At 40.2% G+C, this 21,663-nt stretch overlaps 1 protein-coding gene across 5 annotated transcripts in view; it reads right to left on the bottom strand.

Annotated features, from left to right (window-relative positions):
- The window catches only part of aacs (acetoacetyl-CoA synthetase), an 86,663-nt gene that overhangs the window by 37,641 nt on the left and 27,359 nt on the right, over window positions 1–21,663 (bottom strand). For all 5 annotated transcript variants that reach the window (XM_048611354.1, XM_048611357.1, XM_048611356.1 and 2 more), the window contains exons 5-6: window positions 17,685–17,765; window positions 13,896–14,020 (exon numbers count right to left, since the gene is read on the bottom strand). In XM_048611354.1, coding sequence (XP_048467311.1) covers window positions 13,896–14,020; window positions 17,685–17,765 — 206 coding nt within the window. The remainder of the gene's footprint in view (window positions 1–13,895; window positions 14,021–17,684; window positions 17,766–21,663) is intronic.

Here is a 21,663-nt window from a genome sequence, read left to right as displayed (position 1 = left end):
CTGAAGATCTGAAACAAAAATAGAAATTGCTGGAGAAACTCAGCAGGTCTGACAGTATCTGTGGAGAGAAAGCAGAGTTAACATTTCAAGTCCCTTTTTTTGGGGGGGTGGTGGTAAGCAGTAGACAGGGGGAGACCAGGCCCGTACAGAAAGACAGGCAGAGAGTTACACAGACAAAAGGGCAGCTGATAGTAAGCCAGTGAAGGAGAAAAGCAGATAATAGGGACAATGATTGGTGAAAATAGGTTGGCTGTGCTGAAAACAGCCTCTATCATAACAGGGCCAGAGATGTTGGGGTAGGAAAAAGGACGTGTAAGGTGATATTCGTGAAAATTATTGAACTCAATATTGAGTCCTGAAGGCTGCAAGGTCCCAAAGCAGAAGATGTTTGTTCTTCCAGCTTGCACCGAGCCTAACTGGAGTACTGCAGCAAGTCTGAGACAGTAATGCTGGCCAGGGAACACAGGGTGTGTATTGAAATGGCAGGCAACTGGAAGCTCAGGATCATTTTTACAGATAGAACCTAGGGGTTCCACAAAGCGGTCACCCAGTCTGCATTTCAACCCTCCAACGGTCTCCTCTTCATTAGATTACAGGGGTCTCCTCTGTGTAAATACCTCCTTCTCCTAGATATTATCAGGCTGTAAAACAGTCACTGGACCCGAAACACTAACTCTGCTTTCTTTCCTCAGATGCTGCCAGGCCTGCTGAGTTTGTTATCAATTTCTGTTTCTGTTTCAGTGAACTTATAATTGGATGTCCGAGAATTTGCCCAATGTGTCCATGCTTAATTTTAGGAGAATATGGCAAAATTATGCAATAAACAACAAAAAAGATAAAGAAAAGCAAAACACTGCAGATGCTGGAAATCTGAATTAAAAACAGAAAATTCTGGAAATATTCAGCAGGTCTGACAACAACTGTGGACAATGAAACAGGCTCAAAAGTTGCAGGTCTCTTAGAAACCCAATGGTTTTCAATCAAGTGAGGAGGAAGAAGAGTGAAAGGATGAACACAAAAAGACCAGGTTTCATGGTACTGTGCCAAAGGGAGCAACAATTAGACTAATAAAGAATCAAAAGATCTGCCAAGAAGAGATGACAATGTCAGGGTCCTGAACAGATACTGTCCAAAAATAAAAATCAAAGGAAATAAGAAAAAAAACAGCAAAGAAACATGAAACTAAATGCAGGCAGATGTTAGGATCTAAAAGTATTGAATTCCACATTACAGCCATCTGGATTCAAAGTGCCCAGTCCAAAGAAGAATATGTTGTTCCTCTAGCTTGAACTGAACTTCATTAGAACACTGCAGCAGATCAAGGACAGAAAGGTCAGAGGAGAAGCAAGATGATGCGCTAAAAGAGAAGTCAACTATAAAGGGGTAGTAGTGGTCATGCTTGCAGAATGAACAGAGATGATTCATTAAGTCACTGCCTTCATTTGGAATCCCTGCTGTAGAGAAAACCACATCAAGAGCAGAGAATACAGTACACAGGTTAGAGAGAGGGAGTATTGTCGGTATATCTGATCTGAGAGGGTCAAAAGAGCCAAGTTTTCATGGAGTTCAACCTACTTTATAATCCTTGTCCCACCCAGCATTTATACTTCTCTTTATAACAGATTTACCACCCCAGGAGATTTATATCTTTAAAGTGAGAGCTCTCGCAGATTGTTGGAAGTTTGTTGATTTTCATCTCCACTTGTTCCTGTCGTAATGGATACTCGTTGAGCACTAATGGAGGTAGCATGGCGGGGGGGGAGCGGAATAAGGTGGCATGAGTCACATGAATTGGAATGAGAGCTACAGAGCCTGAAATCTAAGCAAACCCCAGCAGTGGGCCTTTTATTCAGCCCATCTCTGCACTTTCCCAATCTCTTGGTCATCTCTAATCTGATTCTGGAGTGAAAGGTGCATGTGACAGAGGCCTTTATTTCAAGATGGGTCCACCAAGTCAGGAGATTTCCTGTCAAAGTACCAGCCTGAACAGAGAAAACCCAACCAAAAGTTTCAATTGTCAAGTTACTCTTATTACAATACAGAATCTGAGTTCAAAAATCTAAGCAAATAATCTAGACTGTTACCTTCGCACAGGGACCAATGTGGGTTATATTTGATTTTTATTCCTTACCAATTGTGAAGCAGAGTACATAACAAGATGTGCTAACTAGAGGATGATATCTGGTATTTCATGGTAACAAAAAAGAGCAAATAGAATTTAACTGCATTGGAAACAATAATGTTAAGCACTCAGGTGGCAGAGCACAAGTCCTAATATTTATCACCAAAACAACAAAACAGTTCAGTCATTATTTGTCCAAATAAATACAATCTCAAACTTAGCAACGTGTAGAGCTGGATGAACACAGCAGGTCAAGCAGCATCAGAGGAGCAGGAAAGCTGATGTTTTGGGCCTAGACCCTTTGCTCCTCTGATGCTGCTTGGCTTGCTGTGTTCATCCAGCTCTACACCTGGTTATCTCAGATTCTCCAGCATCTGCAGTTCCTACTATCTCAGAAACTTAGCAGTTTGGGGAAGGAAGAATCTCCATGAGATAGGTAATGCAAAAGTATTGAAACGAGCGGGGAGGAAGTGTGTGGTGGACTGTGATTACTTATTCAGAGATGGGTCGCATTCTTGCAGGAGGGTGGGTGAGAGGAGGTGTAGTCTAGGTAGCTGTGGGAGTCGGTGGGCTTGAAATAGATATCGGTTTTGAGGCGGTCACCAGCGATAGAGACAGAGAGGTCCAGGAAGGAGAGAGAGGTATCAGAGATGATCCAGGTGAATTTAAGGTTGGGGTGGAAGGTGTCAGTAAAGTGGATGAATGGTTCAAGCTCCTTGTGGGAGCACAAGGCAGCGCCAATACAGTCATAGATGTAGCAGAGCAAGAGGTGGGGGATAGTGCCAGTGCAGCAGCGGAAGAGGGACTGTTCGATGTATCCTACGAAGAGGCAGACATAGCTTGAGCCCATATGGGTTACTTATTATTTATTCAAAGCAACTACTAGACACTGCAGGTGGCTCTTCAAGACTGTAAATAAATTAGAAAGCAATTTGAAGGGGTAAATCATGATTAACAAACCTCCTTCACATTTTCTACATGTTAAAAATCTAAATATTTCATTATCAAAGTATTCCTTTTCCAGACTCCAGGTTTGATGGGCTAATTAGCCTTTTTCTACATTCAATTCCTATGTTCTGATTAGTTGATTTAGAATTTCAAGAAATTTCTTTAAAAAGTTCCACATAAAAGACTTGCAATTAAACTAAAGCTGCAGGGTTGTACAAGAGCCTGAGTACTTGTAAACGATGATGAAGGGAAAGGGTTATGTAGAGTTGCTGAATAATTAGCACTTGGACCCTTGTGGATTCTAATCTACATTTACAATCTGGCGTCCAAACATATTTGTGTGCTACTGAAACGTGCTAACGACACTAAAATTACTGCATCCCATTATCCAGACATAAGCAAAGCTGCACTCTAAAATAACAAGGTTACCGCGTAACAGATTAGGAGAAATCTCCTGATACTCACAAGAATGGAAAACATATAATTAGCAGACACCCACCTTTTTCCAATTACATCTGACCTCCTGTTTCTATAGCAAGCACCTCATTAGTAATGTTGCAGTCTATCAGTTAAACCTGAAGAGTGACAGAGCTGGAGGAATATTCACTATGTTACAGGTGTAATAAAGCAAATCAGAAATTACTTATGTACTGTGGCTACGCAAAACAACCGAATATTGCCCAATACAACATCAACCACCATATAAAATAAATGATCTCATTCATTCATTGCCTTCTGTTTGTCAGATCGTCCACTCTGTCAAAAGCAGTTGATAGATTAAAGCACTCAGATTCTGAGGCACACAAGTTCTATTATATACAGACCTCTCCTGAGCATTGAACTTCAAATCGTCCCCACCCCTTAACGAGGTTTCAGATTTGTTCTGTGACCCACCATCCAGTACGAACAGTCTGCAACTAGGCTAATTAGGAACGTTATTGAAAAGTGCCTCAGGTGAAATCTCCACTTTCTTATCTAAGGAATCGGATGCTCTTTACGCTGCAATATAAAAACTTCTCCACCAGCACAATCTGACTGACAGAAATGATATTCCACACAAAACCACTTCAGGCTTAACATATTGGAAAAGGAGAGGTCAGGTTTTCTTGGAATAAAATGCATTTTCTGTCACTAACACATGAATTAAGAATATGAGTCAGTGGCAGCCTGCTTCCTGTCATAAACTTTAACATCATTTTGCCATCACAGTTAGTTCCAAGCTTTCTGGTACCTTTAAAATGAACTTTGCAGGGGTTTAAAAGGGAAAAATTTAGCATAGATCTTGCAAAATTAAGCATTTATCTTCTGAAGTGTCCCAACTTTATGCAAGATGTTCATAACTGTGGAAGATTCGAATGTTTAAGTTTTATTTTCTACATTTTACTTGTACCATAAAGAGGGATGGATAGTGGAAGTCCTTGGCTGTGACAATCCATGTGCTTTCGGAAGCAATTATTTTCTTTTCATGCAACATCCCTTTAAACCACAATAAAACACAGAACTGTGGATGGTGGAGACCTGAAACAAAAATAAAGTGCTGGAGAATCTCAGCTGATCAGGCAACCTCTGTGGAGAGAAACGAAGTTTAGGGAGTATTCTGAAACAGGGATAATTGGTTTCCTGATTTTGACATTATTAGGTTCTAACTAGTGTCCACATGACCTAGGATTGTCATCAGGCTGAACAGCTAAGAAGCAAAGGGTAAATATAAAGGTAATTGCAGCGGGTTGAATCAGACAGCGTTCTCTGCTTGGCAATTCAGAACACAGTGAGAAGGTGTGAAGAGAATAGTTCTCTGTCTGGCAGACTGCAAACACACCTTGGATTCGGAACCAGAAAATTGCTAGGAAGGCCAGAATAGAGCAATGACTGTGTTATTGTGTGTCATACAGTTGAAATTGGAAAGAGCAGAGAGCAGAAGGCAGACAGAGCGATGGACTGTGGATTGAACAAGACTTATTGCTGCAATCTCAGCTTTTGCCCAATGGACCATTTAAATGGTCAGAGAAGGAAGTCTCTAGGCATTCTGTGTAATCAAGACCATCATGAGCTTACAGAGGTGCTTCATAGCTGTCTCTGAAGACTTTGGATGAGACAACTGCTGAATGTGACTCCAGGATTGAAAATAATTGGATGGGAAGCGAGAAATCCTACAGACAAGGGGAGAGTGAGAAAGACTGTATGTGGTCTTACTTTGTAAAGAAGTAATGCAAACGCTTGTAACTCTGAAGCGCATCTTTGTTGCATCAACTATTTAAAGTGAAATATACATTTTAAATTTGAAATAGCCTTCACCCTTTATTTCAAACATTAATTAGGTCGATATTAGTTCATTTGAAACAGAAAAAATTTTTGAAGAAGCAAAAAGTAGTCCAGAGATTTTCTTTCTGCTGGTGTAAGGGCAGGAGGGATACCTTTCATTTTTTTAAAAATAGTTATTGGTTTCAACAAGGACTGTAACACTTCCCTTTAAAAGGAGCATCGAGATGCTGGGGGAAAAAAGAGAAGTTAATTCTTTTCATTTGAAAACTGGGATGACATTGCACACTACTCTGCAAATTTAGACAGCGACCGTGAAATGTGGAAACAAATCTCAAGATTAGTACAATGAGAATCAGCTACCTTACCCTAGTGTTACTGTCATTTTATTCAAAATAGCCATTCACAACTTCTTTAAAGAAGTCTTTCCTAGTAATTGGCAGAAATACAACTATGCCTTTTTACTTTCCTTATTGGTATCAAAATTACAAGAAATCCACTGCAAAAATGGAAAATAAATAGATGGAAAATGGACAAAAGGCAATCTTTTCCATCCATATAAATTATCTGAACAAGACCGCACTGAAGCATTATGCTCCAATCAGATATGTAACTTTAGATCATTCAATCCAAAGTCTTCACTTATTAAAAGCTCAACTTGTGGTGTTTAAAAACCATTTCCCTGCAAGTTAGTACAGTACCTTAAAATACATTTAACCAAAAATACAAAAGTATAATGTCAAATGGCAGTATCTTGCATGTGTTACAAGCTTCCCTCATTTAAACAAGTTCTATTCAAACCTGCTGATAATAAACAAATTGATATGGCAACATGTAGCATTGTAGCGAAATTTATGCAGAGTTCTTTACATTATTCAACAAATGCTGAACCATCACTATTTTTCCTATTTATCAAATATCAGCCACCTCCATTAGCCTATAACAAAAATAGAAATTGCTCGAGAGACTTAGCACCTCTGGCAGCATCTGTGGAGAGAAAGCAGAGTTAATGTTTCGAGTCCTTCTCCATAACTGAAGTTTCTCCAGCATTTTCTACCGTTGTTTCAAACCTTCAGCATCCACAGTTCTTTGTTTTATTTATTTAGTCTATACATGTGCAGTGACAATTCCAGATATAACTTAAAACTGGATCAGGTACACATTATTGATAGAATTACCTACGTAATTGTTCTTTTGCCTTATGTATACGATTTCATGGATCTACAAAAAAAATCTCCACAGTGCATCAATATGCATTATAGATTTACTATGACACAAGTCAAATCTTTGTTTTCCATTAGGCTACAATACATAAACCAAGATATATATTTTGCTCAAGGTCTTGTATTATTCCCAGACATATCCATATCCTATAAATCGCTGGGTAAAGTATCAATTGTCACAAAAGGTTTATGTTATTACACAATTACTGATGCACCCATTGCAACTTGAAGACTGATTAGTTACAGCATTTTGGAATCAAATGGTTGTAGTTGTGGAATTGAGTTAACAGCATTTTTTAAATCTTTTTTTTAAATTGGGTTGTGCGCATTGCTAGAATGGCCAGCATTTGTTGCTCATCCCCAATTGCTCAAGGTGGTTGTGGCGAGGCAACGTCTCAGTGTTGCATCCATCCAATGCAGGTGCCTTCAAAATGCTGTTAGGGAGGGAATTCCAGAATTGTAATCTAGCAACAATGAAGAAACAACAATATAGTTCCATGCATTTTGCAGGATAAGTCACAGGCATTAGTGTTCCCATGGATTTGTTGAGCTTGTCCTTCCTCAGTGACAGAGGTTAATGGTTTGGAAGGTGCTGTGAAAGGAACCTTAGCAAGTCACTGCAGTACCTCCCACCGATGGTACATACTGCTGCCAACTATGAACGTTTCAGTTAGCAGATGGGATTCCCATTAAACGGACTGCTTTTAACCTGGATAGTGTCCATCTTCTTGGATGTTTTGGATATGCACTCATCCAACTAAACGAACAGTATTCTATCACACTCCTGACTTTTGCCTAGTAGACAACAGACGAACTCTTGGGAATCAGTAGGTGAGTTGCTCTCTGCAAAATTCCCAGCCTCTGACCTGCTTTTCTAGGCACAGTATTTACATGGCTGGACCAAATCAGTTTCTGGGTCAACAGTAACCTAAAGGATTTTGACAGTGGGATATTCAAATGATAATGGCATTGAATGTCAAGGAGTGATTAGATTCTCTCTTGTTGGAGACTATCATTGCCTGGCATTTGAGTGGCATGAACGTTACTTGTCATTTATCAGCTCAAGCCTAAATGTTATCCAGTTCTTGCTGCACATTAAAACAGACATCTTCAGTATGATGGAGCTGCAAGTAGTACTGAACATTGTGCCACCATCAGTGAACCTCCCCATTTCTGACTTTACGTTGGAGGGACGTTCCATTGATGAAACAGCGAAACAGGATTAGATCTTGGAAACTACCTGAAGAACTCTTGCAAAGTTGTCCTGGAACTATGATGATTGGCCTCAAACAACCACAACCACCTTCCTCCATGCTGGGTACAATGTCAACCAGCAAAAAAATATTCCTCCGATTCCCAGTGATTTTTCTGATGCTGGTTACAACTCCAGTGTGACTTGCTAATACAGGACTTGACTTTTGCTGAAATAGAGATAGGTTGCTGAAGCTTTTCATTGAGCTATTTATCTATCTACTTATTTTCTAGCTAACTATTGATCTCTGCCTTGAACATTAACAAGGGCTAAGCAAGAGCTAAGGGGTGCACAACTGCAAAGATTCATCACACTCAGTTAAAAAATTTCTCATCTCAGTATTAAAATGGCCTTCCCACTGATTATGAGGTATTCTCCCCTTGTTCTGGACAGCCCAGCCAGAATAACAATTTCTGCATCTACTCTGTATAGCCATTTAAGAATTTTGCAAGTTTCAATACGATCACCTCTCATTTTTCTAAATCATGGACAATACAGGCCCACTCTGTTCAATATCTCCTCACAGGACAGTCCCACCTTAAAGTAATCAATCAATCTGGTGACCATTTGTTGTATCCCCTCTATGGCAAGCATATCCTTCCTTGGGTAAGGGGACCAAAAATGCCACAATATTCCAGGTGCAGTATCAACAAGGTTCAACACAATTAAAGCAAGACATACAAACTCCTGTACTTGAATCTTTATATGACAGAGGCCAACATACCATTTGCCTTCATGACTGCTTGCTGCACCTGCCCATTAGGTTTCAGTGACTTATGATTCAAGGATATTCAAGTCGTTTTGAACTTTAACATTTCCCAATCTCTCAATATGTAAGAGATGATCTACACCTGATTCTAACTATGAAAGTTGATAACCTCACATTACCCAAATTCACTCAATGTCCAAATTCCCCTGAAGCCTCCTCACAAGTCACATTACAACTCAGTTTTTAGTCAGCTGCAAATCTGGAAATATTATTGTTGGTCCCCATGTTCAAATCATGAATATGGATCAAGGCAGCTGGGGCCCAAGCACAGATCCCTGCGGCCCCCCCCGGTCACAGCCTACCAACCTGAGAATGATTCATTTATTTTCACTCTGTTCTTTTTCCCCCCATTAATGAATCCTCAATCCTCACCAGTATATCGTCCACTTTACCAATGTGCACTATTTTGCTTAATGACCTCCTGTATGGGGGCCTTTTGGAAAGCCAGCTGGAAATCCATACACACCATTTCCCCTGGCTTGCCCTCATCTACTCTGCTAATGATTATCTTCAAAAATACAAAGGAAGGTGCTGTTCTAGTACACTTTTACAAGTTGTAGCAAAAGAATAGTTCATAGCTCATGCATTTGGCTAATCACAGGAAAAACAGTGAATTTGCAAAAGTCAATTGATTCTTGCCAGTCATCTTAATATCTTGTTCGTGCCTATTTTGAAAGAAAGAGCATAGTTCCCTGAAGCTTCCATAAGGACACTAATAGGGGAAAACAAAGTCTAAGCTTGTCATTACAAATACAACATATCTGTACTCACATGCCAGTTGGTTCAAATGAGCACAATAATCAGCTCAATGTGCTGTGTTCAGGCCCACTCAGAGACAACCACCATTAGGCACAATGACATTCATTCAGGGTTCATGTCTTTTTGGCAGAATAACCAGCTGTTATGTGTATATATTTTTTTTTTTAAAACCTGGCCATACCCATAAATCAGTATAAATAAAAGCAAAAAATACCTCAGATGCTGGAAATCTGAAACAAACAGAAAATTCTGGAAAAACCTCAGCAGGACCGGCAGCGTCTGTAAAGAGAAAAAAAAAAGTTAACATTTTGGGTTCAGTTCGAATGAGGAGGTTGTAGTGGACTTGAAATGTTAACTCCCTCACTCCCCAGACGCTGCCAGACCTGCTGAGTTTGTCCAGCATTTTCTGTATTTGTTCCATGTCCAGGAATGCTTGACATCCAGACAGCATTTGTCCCACTTTTTTTTGTGAGCAGACACTTGGAATCTGCTAAATAAAAACTGAAAGAACTGGAAGATGCTAAAAATCAGAAATAAAAACAAACAAACTGCTGGAAAACCTCAGCAGGTCTGGCAGCATCTGTGGAGAGAAATCAGAGTTAATGTTTCGGGATGGGTGATGCTTCCTCAGAACGGAAATAAGAACTGTTCTAAGGAAGGGTCACTTGACCTGAAACATTAACTGATTTCTCTCCACTGATGCTGCCACACCTGCTGAGTTCAGCTTTCCCAGCAATTTCTGTTTTTGTTCGTGACTTGGAATCTGCTGGCGAGACCGCTGAAGTAATTATCTTTAATTTTTGTGCATGTGTAGCAAGTACACTTTGGGCACTTCTCCTGATGGCCCTACATTCACAGGCAGGACAGCACTACTGCACTTCCTCACTCTTCCCTTTACCCACACCCACTCCCTCAAACACCTAGTCTTCTGGCAATGCAAAAAAAAAAAAAAAAAAGTGTGTCTCTTATATATTACCTGACACACAGTCAGCTTGCATTTTAGTGTCCTCGGTATCTGGTTACCAAAGCTATTGCAGAGACTCCATTTCTACTTGATATCGATATCAGCTTAATTTATTGCCTCAGCCGTAAAGAAGCATTCCAGTTTATTGGCACTGCACTCTTCCCCTGTGCTGCAATGAAAGTCATATTTCTTATACTTTTTATTTGTCTGTAAAGTTCATTCCATTAAGTGAAAGTGATCTAACTTTGCAAAACACAAACAACTCCAATTTTATGATTATATCAATAATCAGAATAACAAAAAAAAAACATATTGAAAAACAGAACAGTGGAACAATGAACTTGTGTCTATGGCAGCATGGACATAAAGCTGACATTTAGGTGAGCTTCCCAGCACTCATGATTTTAATGCATTACAATGAGGAATTAAAATAAACAAGAATTTTCCAAACTCTCTTCAACATGGAACTCATTGAAATCAACTTTCAATATCTGCAAGTTAGTGCTGTCACACAGCAGTTTGTGATTAGCTTTCAAGCTAGTGCGACAGTATTGCAATGAAAAATTAAAATTAACAATTTTCCAAACTATTTTCAAAATGAGGCTAATTTAAATTAGCTTTCAGTTCTGCAAGTTAGCACTGGCACACAAGTTTGGCAACAAACTTCAACAATTTAGTGTTTCCTATTCAACAAGGGTTCTACTGAAGGGCGATACTTAACTCATTTAGCATTAGTGAAATAAATCTTTATTAGCTTGATCAAAGATAGTGGTGTCAAGTGTCAGACTGCCTGCTTCTCTTCTCTACCATACCCTATCTTCTACCCCAATTGCTAACATTACAGTTTGTCTTCTAAATAATGATACAGTTCCTACCAATCCTTAATTAAAACAAAATCCGTTTGTTCTCGTGCTCATGGATGAAGAGTGTAGCAAAGTTATTTCCTGACACACTTTATTATCCTGGACGAGTTATTAGTCAAACTGTTAAAATACAATTTAAAAAAGTAACAGGTCAATATCAATTGTACATGGCCTCCCTTACAATTGTAAAATTATTTTTGGTTGAAGACAAATTAATAGTCACATACAACTTTTATACTATTACTTTAGATTTTTAGCTATTATGAACCCACGAGCTCCTTCAACAACCCTATTAGCTCAACCGATAGCTAAAGTTGTTGTAATTGGCTGAATTATAGCAGTTATGATATTTTAATAAGTTGAACGACACCAAAAATTCATTTTTCACTTTAAACAACTTGTCATGCAACAATTCAATTTACACCACCAGAAAAAGGTTAATATTGAACAAACTGGGTAAAGCCCCTAATGGTCATATTAAAGATACTTAAAAATGAAATGACTAGCAGTGAGACTAAGTTGCTTATTTTTAAAAGAGTATCAGCAGCATGCAAGAGTTTAACATGCAGAAAACTAGAGTTTCCAAAATAGACACTCTGCCAGACATCACACTCAGTTTAATTTGAAAGGGTATTAAATGTTGCAATTAATATCTCTTTGCAAAATCTTATACCCTCTGCTTCCCTAAGCAACAATTTGACAAATCTAACACCTGAGCATTTTAACAAAGTCATAAAACATTAGGAGGAAATGGACTAAATAGTTATGTAAATCTATCGTAAAATCAATATATTTTGCTAAACATTTCTGCTACTGGTTTCAAATATTTATACAAACATCAATGATGTAGGATTAAAAGGTATCTATCTCAGGAAAAGCTCTGCAAATCTGCCAGGAGCTGTCGACATCCAGTGACGCCCATTAAAACACACGAGAACTTGATTCAGAATATGAGATGCACTCATCTCATCAAGAACTAAACACATTTGCAGCCACAAGAGAGACAATCATGCATTCAATTTTCTTGAAAATACAAAAGGGATTTAGCTGGAAACAATCCACATATCAGCATCAGAATTAACATGTAAATCACAAATTGCTATTACACTCCTTTGGATAAACTTGGATGGAGAATAACGAGCTTGGATATAGCTGTTTGCTAGTATAAATTTTGAGCATTGCTGAAAAAATGTTTTTGTCAAAACATTTCATCTCTCACTCTCCTGGGCATTTTGCAACAATACCCAAAACACGGGAAAGAAACAACGTTTATTGTATAAAGAGGAGAATGCTGATTAGTTTACTGATCAAGGTGTTGCCATGCAAAGTGTATCTGTTAATGGTGAATGACAGTTAAATGCCAGACTTTGTTTAAATTTTAAGTCAGGTAGGTTGACACTGATTTCCAAGGGCATTTCCCTGAGCAATGAATCTGGGAATGGCCGGCACCTATAGCTATCAACTTATCCTGAGCGTGTGAAGAACTGTGCTGACAACTAATTTAGGATTGTCAGTCAGGTTCAATGTGTGCACTTGTGTACACTAGAAGGTACACATATTCATACACAGGGCCCAGTCCTTTCCAGACAGAAAGAACATGTACAAACACTGCATCGGTTTCAACTCAACAAAACAGGTGACCGCCATTTGTTGGCTTATTTCTCAGGATGATATCCTAACGAAAGTCCATCTGCCATCCAATCAGCACTCCCCCCTCATGCAGTACAAATAATTTTTCCCCTTGAATCCGTACTTTGCTAATTGGTTAATTCAAACATTGCCATTTACACCAAAAAGTTGGTGAATTCTTGCTTTGCTCTGAAACAGTTTAAGGATTTGATTCATTGCAATTTGCACTTGGAGAAGATAGGGGACCCTGTGGCACCACCTACCTGCTCATACACAAACTTAGAAAATCTCAAACTGAACAATCATTCTAGTCCCATTAAAATAACTTTATGATAATACTGCATTTCAAACAATGGCACTTAGTCTTCCCCACATTCAAATGTAGGATTATTAAAAAAGTAGAAACACTAATTTCAACTGTTTAATATTATATGCTACATCTTGTTGCAGGATTATCAAAGTCAAATTGCTTGTAATAAGGCAACAAAAAAAAAAATGTTTGCATGGAACTGATGTAATTCTGATGTAATCTCTCCTATTTTTAACAAACATGAACTGTAAATGCATGTACACATGATGTAAATCACACTTTACAATATGTACTTGGTTGTATTGGATTTACATTTAATGCCATGGAGAACTCATAGCACTACACCGAAAACCCAGCGTTAAGTGCCTTAATCAGTTCTAAGCTCAATGAGCAGTGTATGTACATCCTATATTTTCTACAAGATGCATCATGTATAGGAAATGAAAACTGTTATAATCTTCACAATTTACTTACAACACAGAAAATAAGAGCAGGGTAGACCATTCAGCCCTTCGAGCCTGCTCTGTCATTCAATATGATCCTGGCTGATCATTCAACTCAGTGCCCTGTTCCTGCTTTCTCCCCATTCCCTTTGATCCCTTTAGCCCCAAGACCTATATCTAACTGCTTCATGAAGGCATTCAATGTTTTGGGTTTAACTTCTTTCTCTAGCGAAGAATTCCAAGGGCTCACCACCCTCCGGGTGAAGGAATTTCTCCTCACCTTGTGCTGTTCTGATCTATTTCAACCCACCCCTTTATATTGTTGCATATTGTCACAGGCAAACAACATCTTACCCCAGCTTGTCAACCAAGTCCCACAGCACATTTGGAGAAGGAACAAGTGGAGAGCCATCATACAGGACGATGGAGGCTCCTGTAGCAAGAGCTGATACAAGCCAGTTCCACATCATCCAGCCAGTCTAGAAAAGAGAGAGATTGAAGAAAAAGCAGCTTCATTCAAACATCAGATGACATTACTTAAAAGGTGCAACTGGAATCATTATGTGAGGATTCCCAAATCTGGGGCACTGGTTTCTTGGAGCAGTGGAATATCAGACAAAATTGCAGAGGAACAGGTCACAAAGACCTGTTTGCATTTACCTTGCAACTTGCATTTAAATGATAAGAAAGCATATTAAATAGCCTATCCTAGCCTTCATTGCAGTGGAGGCAAGAAAAAGGAATTAAGATTGCAAAAAAAAAAAAAAAAATTGAGAATTCATGAAGCAACTACATTGTCAAGTATATCATGGGAATGACCGCCATTCATAAACAGAAAAGTAAAGAACGGTTTACCACAACATCAAGCAACTGGGGTGGGGTTCAAGTAAACCTGTGATGAAGTAAATTATAAAGGTTCACCATCCTGTCATGTTGTGTGTTGAACTTTGTGCAAGAATAAAGTCCAATACCAACGATAACAGGCTTTTGAGCTGCGGCAGTTTGGATGCTCCAACAAGACTGGACTAACCTGTGGCCAATCCTTTGTGTTTACGTGACTGAGTCACATACACAGTCAACTGCTGCTCCATTGGGTATGTCAGCTTGTTACATCCATGTGTGAATAGTTCAACAGAACAACATCCTCAGATCACTCCATGCTCTCATCTCCATAGGAATTCATGAATTCAATGGTGAACATAGCCATAGAAGTGGCATGTTCTCCTCTGCACTTCAAAACATTTCCAGCTCCCATCAGGAATGAGCTGAATCGTGTTGAGATAGTGCATTTTCCTCCAGGCAATTTGTAACCCATATTTCATGCATGATGAACAGTACTCATGGTGGGACGCTGGGAGGCAAGACCTCAGGAGCAAGTGAAAGTAAGAAAAAGAAATACAGTGGGGCTGGCAAGGAAGAGAGACAGAAAAGTGATATAATACAGCAAGGAGAAATGGAGACCAAGAAAGGGGGCACCATTCTCCTTCTGCAGCAAGACATCTGATTTTCAGGGCAGAAACTGAAGTGATCAACTCCTCGCGGACCATCAATTCACACAAGTTCCAGTCTCCACAAGAACTGGACAGGCCAATACCAGAGCTGTCAAGACTCTGCACAAGCCTTGCACCAAATCAGGGTGGGGGAATCAGTGTAAATCAAAAATGGGTGGAGAAAGGAAAAGGAGGATTTTTAAAATCAGGGACAAACATTGCATTGTTTTAAAATAAAACTAATGAAATCAAGTAGACAAAAGTGTACAAAAAGTAACATGGGTGCAAGCAGTAAACACCAATACACGACCTCAGATTTACAAGTGATTTTTTTCTAATTCATTCTCTGGTTAGTTTCCTTGCCGAGCTGGTTCATTAGTTCGCAGACGTTTCATTACCCTGCTGGGTAACATCATCAGTGCAGTCTCCAAAAGAAGCGCTGTTGTGTTTTCCCACCTGATATTTAAACTCTGGGGTCCATTGGATTTGATTACCACATTTACGGTTTTTCTTCGCAGTGGCGTATATATGGGGTCTTATTCTACATGTTTGTTGATGGCCTTCTTGGTGGAGAACCAGGTCTCTAGAAATTCCCGTGCTCGTCTCTGTTTGGCCTAGCCTAGGATCCTGATGTTGTCCCAATCGAACTGGTGATTCTCCTTATCCGTCTGAATGGAGACGAGTGAGTATTGATCGCGTCTTTTTATTGCTAGTTAGTGTTCAAGTGTTCTCATGGCCAACTTCCTTCCTGTCTGTCCAATGCAACGTTTGTTGCAGTCCTTGCATGGAATCTTGTAGATTACGCTGGTTCTGTCCATAGTGGGTAAGGGGTCTTTTGTTCCTGTTAGCAGTTGGTATGGGGTTGATGTAGGTTTGTGTGCCACTCTGATGCCCAATGGTCGTAGGACTCTTGTGGTCAGTTCGGATATGTTCCTGATGTACAGTAATGTGACAAGTGTGTCAGGGCGTACTGTACCTTCCTGTTGTTGATTGTGTGACAGTGTTTTTACACAACTCAATTTGTGGGGGTTGGGGTCGTTACTGTTGAAATTTAGGACTTCATCCGTGTGGGGCCTTTCTGTATACTTTGGTCAGAAATTCCCTGTTGGCCTGGACGTGACGGTAGAACACTGTTCAAATGAGCCACAACACACTGCAGCATCGTGGAATTACACCAAAAAGAAGAATACCTCCACCAAGTATTTAGAGACAACAGATACCCGAACAGCTGGGTCCAATGATGCCTATTACACAATCAACAACAGGAAGGTACAGTACGCCCTGACACACTTGTCACATTACTGTACATCAGGAACATATCCGAACTGACCACAAGAGTCCTACGACCATTGGGCATCAGAGTGGCACACAAACCTACATCAACCCCCTAACAGGAACAAAAGACCCCTTACCCACTATGGACAGAACCAACGTAACCTACAAGATCCTATGCAAGGACTGCGACAAACATTACATTGGACAGACAGGAAGGAAATTGGCCACGAGAACACTTGAACACTAACTAGCAACAAAATGACACAACCAATACTCATTCATCTCCATTCACACGGATAAGGAGAACCACCAGTTCGACTGGGGTATTGTCAGGGTCCTAGGACAGGCCAAACAGAGACGAGCACGGGAATTTCTAGAGGCCTGGTTCTCCACCAAGAAGACCATCAATAAACACGTAGAATTAGGCCCTATATACACCACTGCAAAGGAAAACCGGAAATGAGGTAATCAACTCCAACAGACCCCACAGTTTAAATACCAGACGGGAAAATACAACAATGCTTCATCGGAGGCTGCACTGATGTCGTCACCCAGCAGGGTAATGAAACGTTTGTGAACTAACAATCCAGCTCGGTGAGCGAACCAACCACAGCATCCACAACCTGAGCTACAAATCTACTCAAGAACCTCAGACTTCTAATTCATTCATGGGAGGTGGGCATCGCTGGCTAGGCCAGCATTTATTGCCCATCCCTAATTGCCCAGAGGCCAGTTAAGAGTCAACTTCATTGCTTTGTGCTTTGAGCCACATTGAGGCCAGACCAGGTAAGGATGACAGATTTCCCCCTCAGACAGTGAATTTAGTGAACGAGATGGGATTTTCCTGACAATGGTTTCATGATGATCATTAGACTCTTATTTCCAGATTATTACTGCATTAAAATTTCACCATCTGGTGTGCCAGGATTCAAACCTAGGGCCCCAAAACATGAGTGGGGTCTCTTAATTAACAGTGCAGCAATAATACCACTAGGCCATCACCTACCATTGAATGCAAGAGCAGGAGCAAGAGTGAAGTCTGAAAATGGACAGCGCTGCTGTGTATACAGGTGACACCAGGGGAAATCACTGACAATAACATGGAGGGAGCAGGAAACATAATGATCCAACGATAGCTCCACTACACTGCCCTTTTAATTTCATTGGCAACTGAACCCTCCCCACACCCAATGAAATGAAAACAAATTCAAGTATAATTGTTTGTATTTTTACAGAAAAGGCCCTAGCTGCCCTTGGTTATGCAAATGAAATGACAAGCTTTGACAAGTGCAGGGATTTATTTGTGCTGCAACAACCGGGAAGGTGGTGCAGCTTCCCATTCTGTACATTATTTATGCACACAATAATCTGCACTTACTGTAGAGTAGTAGATAATGACATCATTGCTGCTCATGTTGCCATGGAGAATGTGCTCCTTTAGATGTTGGATGAGCGTGCCCTGCAAAGAGATAATACTTCATGAGACATCAATAACTAGAACTTGTGGCTATAATATCATGTCCTCGCAGCATTCACTTGCTGGTACGCTCCAGTTAAGTGTTAAGCCATCTCATATTTAAAATTATTCATGCCCTTATACAATAGCCCAAACAAGAGAAATGACACAGCACTGTATGGAGGGGGGAGTCTCACATCATTCCTGTTGACACCATATGTTAGTGCACTGCTGCGCTAAACAGACATCAGCAGGGCCCAGCAGTCCTTTAGACACTCAATGGATTACACGTACATTTAAAGCAGTTAAACAATGTCATGCTGCCTGGTACACTGCTTAAACTATTAAAATGCAAATGCTGGACAACAGCGTCTCAGCCACAAGGTGGTCACCCAGTGCTAAAGTGAGCAAAGGTCACTCCTCCCTCACGCACCACCCCACTTGCAGATGAGCTATGGGTTTTTGCACTTGTCTCCCTGCACCCATACATCCCCCACCCCCAACCCTTTACATGTCCCCATCGAATAGGCAAAGCCCACTGTCCCCACACATGGGACAGCATCACACCCACCCTTATAACCAGATGAGTGAGGTCTCATCTCCCTCCCACAATGGCTAACAAGGACCAATAAGTAGTTGGGAGTCTCAATTCTGTGCAGCATTTGAAGCATTCTACCAGAAAGGAAGCTAACTACAAAAGAAGTTCAACCTCAACTTGCTCAGAAGTTAAAATAGTGTAAATGACAAATTGCCTCAACTAAGTGAAAAGTGGGGATGCAGATTTTCCACACAGACAGCCAAATTTGTTGTCATGTTACATCTTTATGAAGGGCAATTACCTACAACTGCAACTAATGAAGCTGGAGTAAATGTGTGCAGCATGCATAGGTGCCTGCCCTTCATTAACTAATGGGAAAGAGAGGGCAGGAGTTCCACAAAGATTGGGAAAGCTTCAATTGTCACCAGCCTCTCATCAGCTATAAAATGCGCTGGCTGTCTCAATGGTTTGAGGAATATGGGCAAGGGACAATTATTGCTCGTCTCTTGTCATTCTGAAGTGATGATTCACCAGTTCCCATGCATCAGCTGTTCTGTCACACTGAAGTCACATGTAGGCTAGAACAGATAAAAGATAGCAGGCTAGACATTCTCCTGCAATGCCATTAACGGCCCACAAATGGTTGAATTCCACATCTCATATTGTAACAGGTACCTTGAACTTAATGTCTAGGTTGCTAGTCCATTACAATGAAATTTACAACTACATTTTTACCATTGCATAAATCATCTGAAATTAATAATTATTTTTGGGAAGCAAAATCTCCCAAACAATTTGTAATATTGTAGATTATATTAAAAAAAAATCACAAAAGAATCAATTGAAACTTGCAATTACCACTTATAAAAGGCCAACACTCCAACACATAATTCTAAGAAAGTTTGTTTCTAATTAAACTCAGCATTAGAGCGAACCAAATTAAATGATGGGATTTTTCTCTATGAAATACAAGTAATAAAATTGTAACTGCTTTCTTTATTCATGTTTGTACATGGCACAGAAGCCACTGTTTTCTATCATACTCACCTTTGATTTAGCATGGTATGATGGTGCAACGTGACTGCCCCCTAGTGGTACACACCTCCCTAAAAAGCACAGCATCCTTTAAAACTCCCTACAGTCTGTATGGGAAGTGCAGGGATTGATAATAATGATTAACAGCTCAACATTCAGTCAGGTTGCAGCTAATGACCAATTCTCAAATTGACCTAGTCTCTTGCCTAAATGTAATCAATGAATCAACTGGCTGGTAACAACAACAGCAGTACTGCGCTAATGCAGACCAAACAGAAGAATGATCATAAACTGCCTTTCAGCCAACCTCGAATTTATGGATGATGCAGTATTTCAACAAAAGCACATCGCTGAAATCGAATCAGTCCTTCAATAACTTAAAATTTTTTAAATAACTGACTCCCAGCATCTCAAGCTTTTTAAGTGTTTAAACTCTCAAAACTGCAAACTGCATTAAACCACACATTCTGTCTTCCAGTTTTTAAGCCGCCGTCTTCACAGGCTTTACCCTAATACTGATTAAATGACATGAGCTTGTGTAGTGTAGCTATGCTTACAGAATATTAGATTTTGCATGGAATGTCATTTATATCAAAAAATGATCAGCATGAGCGCTGTACGAGGTCCTCATGGCTTTATACACCAAGGGACAGAGGAAAATTATGAGCTTTAGGGGCATGCAAATGAATTATGACATAATTAGCACAAAGTGATCTGGAAATAGTTTTTTTTGGGAAACATTTTGTAATAGTACAAAATGCAACTTGGTTGTAATATTCTGAAGCAGATTTACTTGCACTCTGAAAAGATAGATACTTGTCATCTGATGGCTATGCAAGATTTGAGTTAAATGGAAGGCATTGTATAAAGGAAAAGGGAAAACCAACTTTTTTTTTTTTAAAATGTACTTCCCAGACTTAACAATGAACATCTAACGAACCGCAATAAAAGGAAATTAAGTAGGGAATAGCTACAAATGTCCCTTAACTTTACAAATCGATCTGAATAATCCATTTTACTTTTTCGTGAATGGGAGAGGCTGACAGAATAAAGGGCAGATATTTAAACAGTTCATGAGCAACTACTGTTACTCATCATTGTAAATATTCAAAATAAATCCATGTATTATCATTTAAGTTAAGTTATGGTTATCCACAAAACAGCAAATATCCCCTATTCTTTTGTTGGATTTATTTTTAAATTTTTGCTCATGGGATGTGGGCATCGCAGGACTAGCATTTATAGAATCCCTACAGTGTGGAAACAGGCCCTTCGACCCAACAAGTCCACACTGACCCTCAGAGCATCTGACCCAGACCCATCCCCCTATAACCCACCTAATCTACACATCCCTGAGCACTATGGGCATATTAGCATTGGCAATCCACCTAGCCTGCACATCTTTGGACTGTGGGAGGATACCAGAGCAAACCCATGCAGACACGGGGAGAATGTGCAAACTCCACACAGACAGTCGCCCAAGGGTGGAATCGAACCCAGGTTCCTGGCACTGTGAGGCAGCACTTATTGTCCATTCCTAATTTTCTTGGAGAAGCTACTTGCTTGGACTTTCCATTGCGGGTATGTACACCCACAGAGCGAGGAGAAAATGAATTTCAGGATTTTGACCAACAACAATGAAGGAAAAGGCTGATGTGTGGGGCTTGGAGGGGAACTTGTAGGCTGTGGGATTTCGGTGCCTCTCCTGTCCTGTACATGTACGTAGTAGAGATAGTGGGTTGCCACAGTGCCTCTTATCAACAGTACAAATTGTGTGTGTTGTGGTGGAGCCATCAAATGTAAAAAGGTGGTGGATTTTGACAAACTGCAGACATCACTCACCACTAGTGCCACCCACACTCCCATTCTGCCACCTGAATAATGGTGCAGGATTTCCCATATAGTTGTCAAGCCTGAGGTCGCAGGGCTTCATAGGGTCAATAGTCTCCATTCAAGTCAAGTCATCATAGTCTTATCAGACCACAAGGCTGCTCTCTCACTAAAAGATGAGAATCTTGTCATTTGAGGGAGAGAGAGATATGACTGGTGGTGGTTTAACCTGAAGGCTACCATACCTCAGGTAAGAGGAGAGGTTGAGGAGAGTCCTCCATGATAACCTCAGCTGGTGACAGAAATTGAACCCACACTGTTGGCATCACATTGCTTCGCGAACCAACCATCCAGCCAACTGAGCTAAACCAACTCCCAGTGTTTCCAATGGACAGGCAGCCAATCACACAGAGAACTGGAAGCAAGAGCATGTGGGAACAGTGCATCAGTCAAAAGAGATCTATTCCAATAAGGCCACTTTAAGACCAGGGCTGCATG

This window comes from Rhincodon typus, chromosome 24, assembly GCF_021869965.1.
Source record: "Rhincodon typus isolate 14 chromosome 24, sRhiTyp1.1, whole genome shotgun sequence".
NCBI classification, from domain to species: domain Eukaryota; kingdom Metazoa; phylum Chordata; class Chondrichthyes; order Orectolobiformes; family Rhincodontidae; genus Rhincodon; species Rhincodon typus.
Note: the sequence above shows the minus strand (reverse complement) of the source record. Positions and strands in the feature narration are given on the sequence as shown.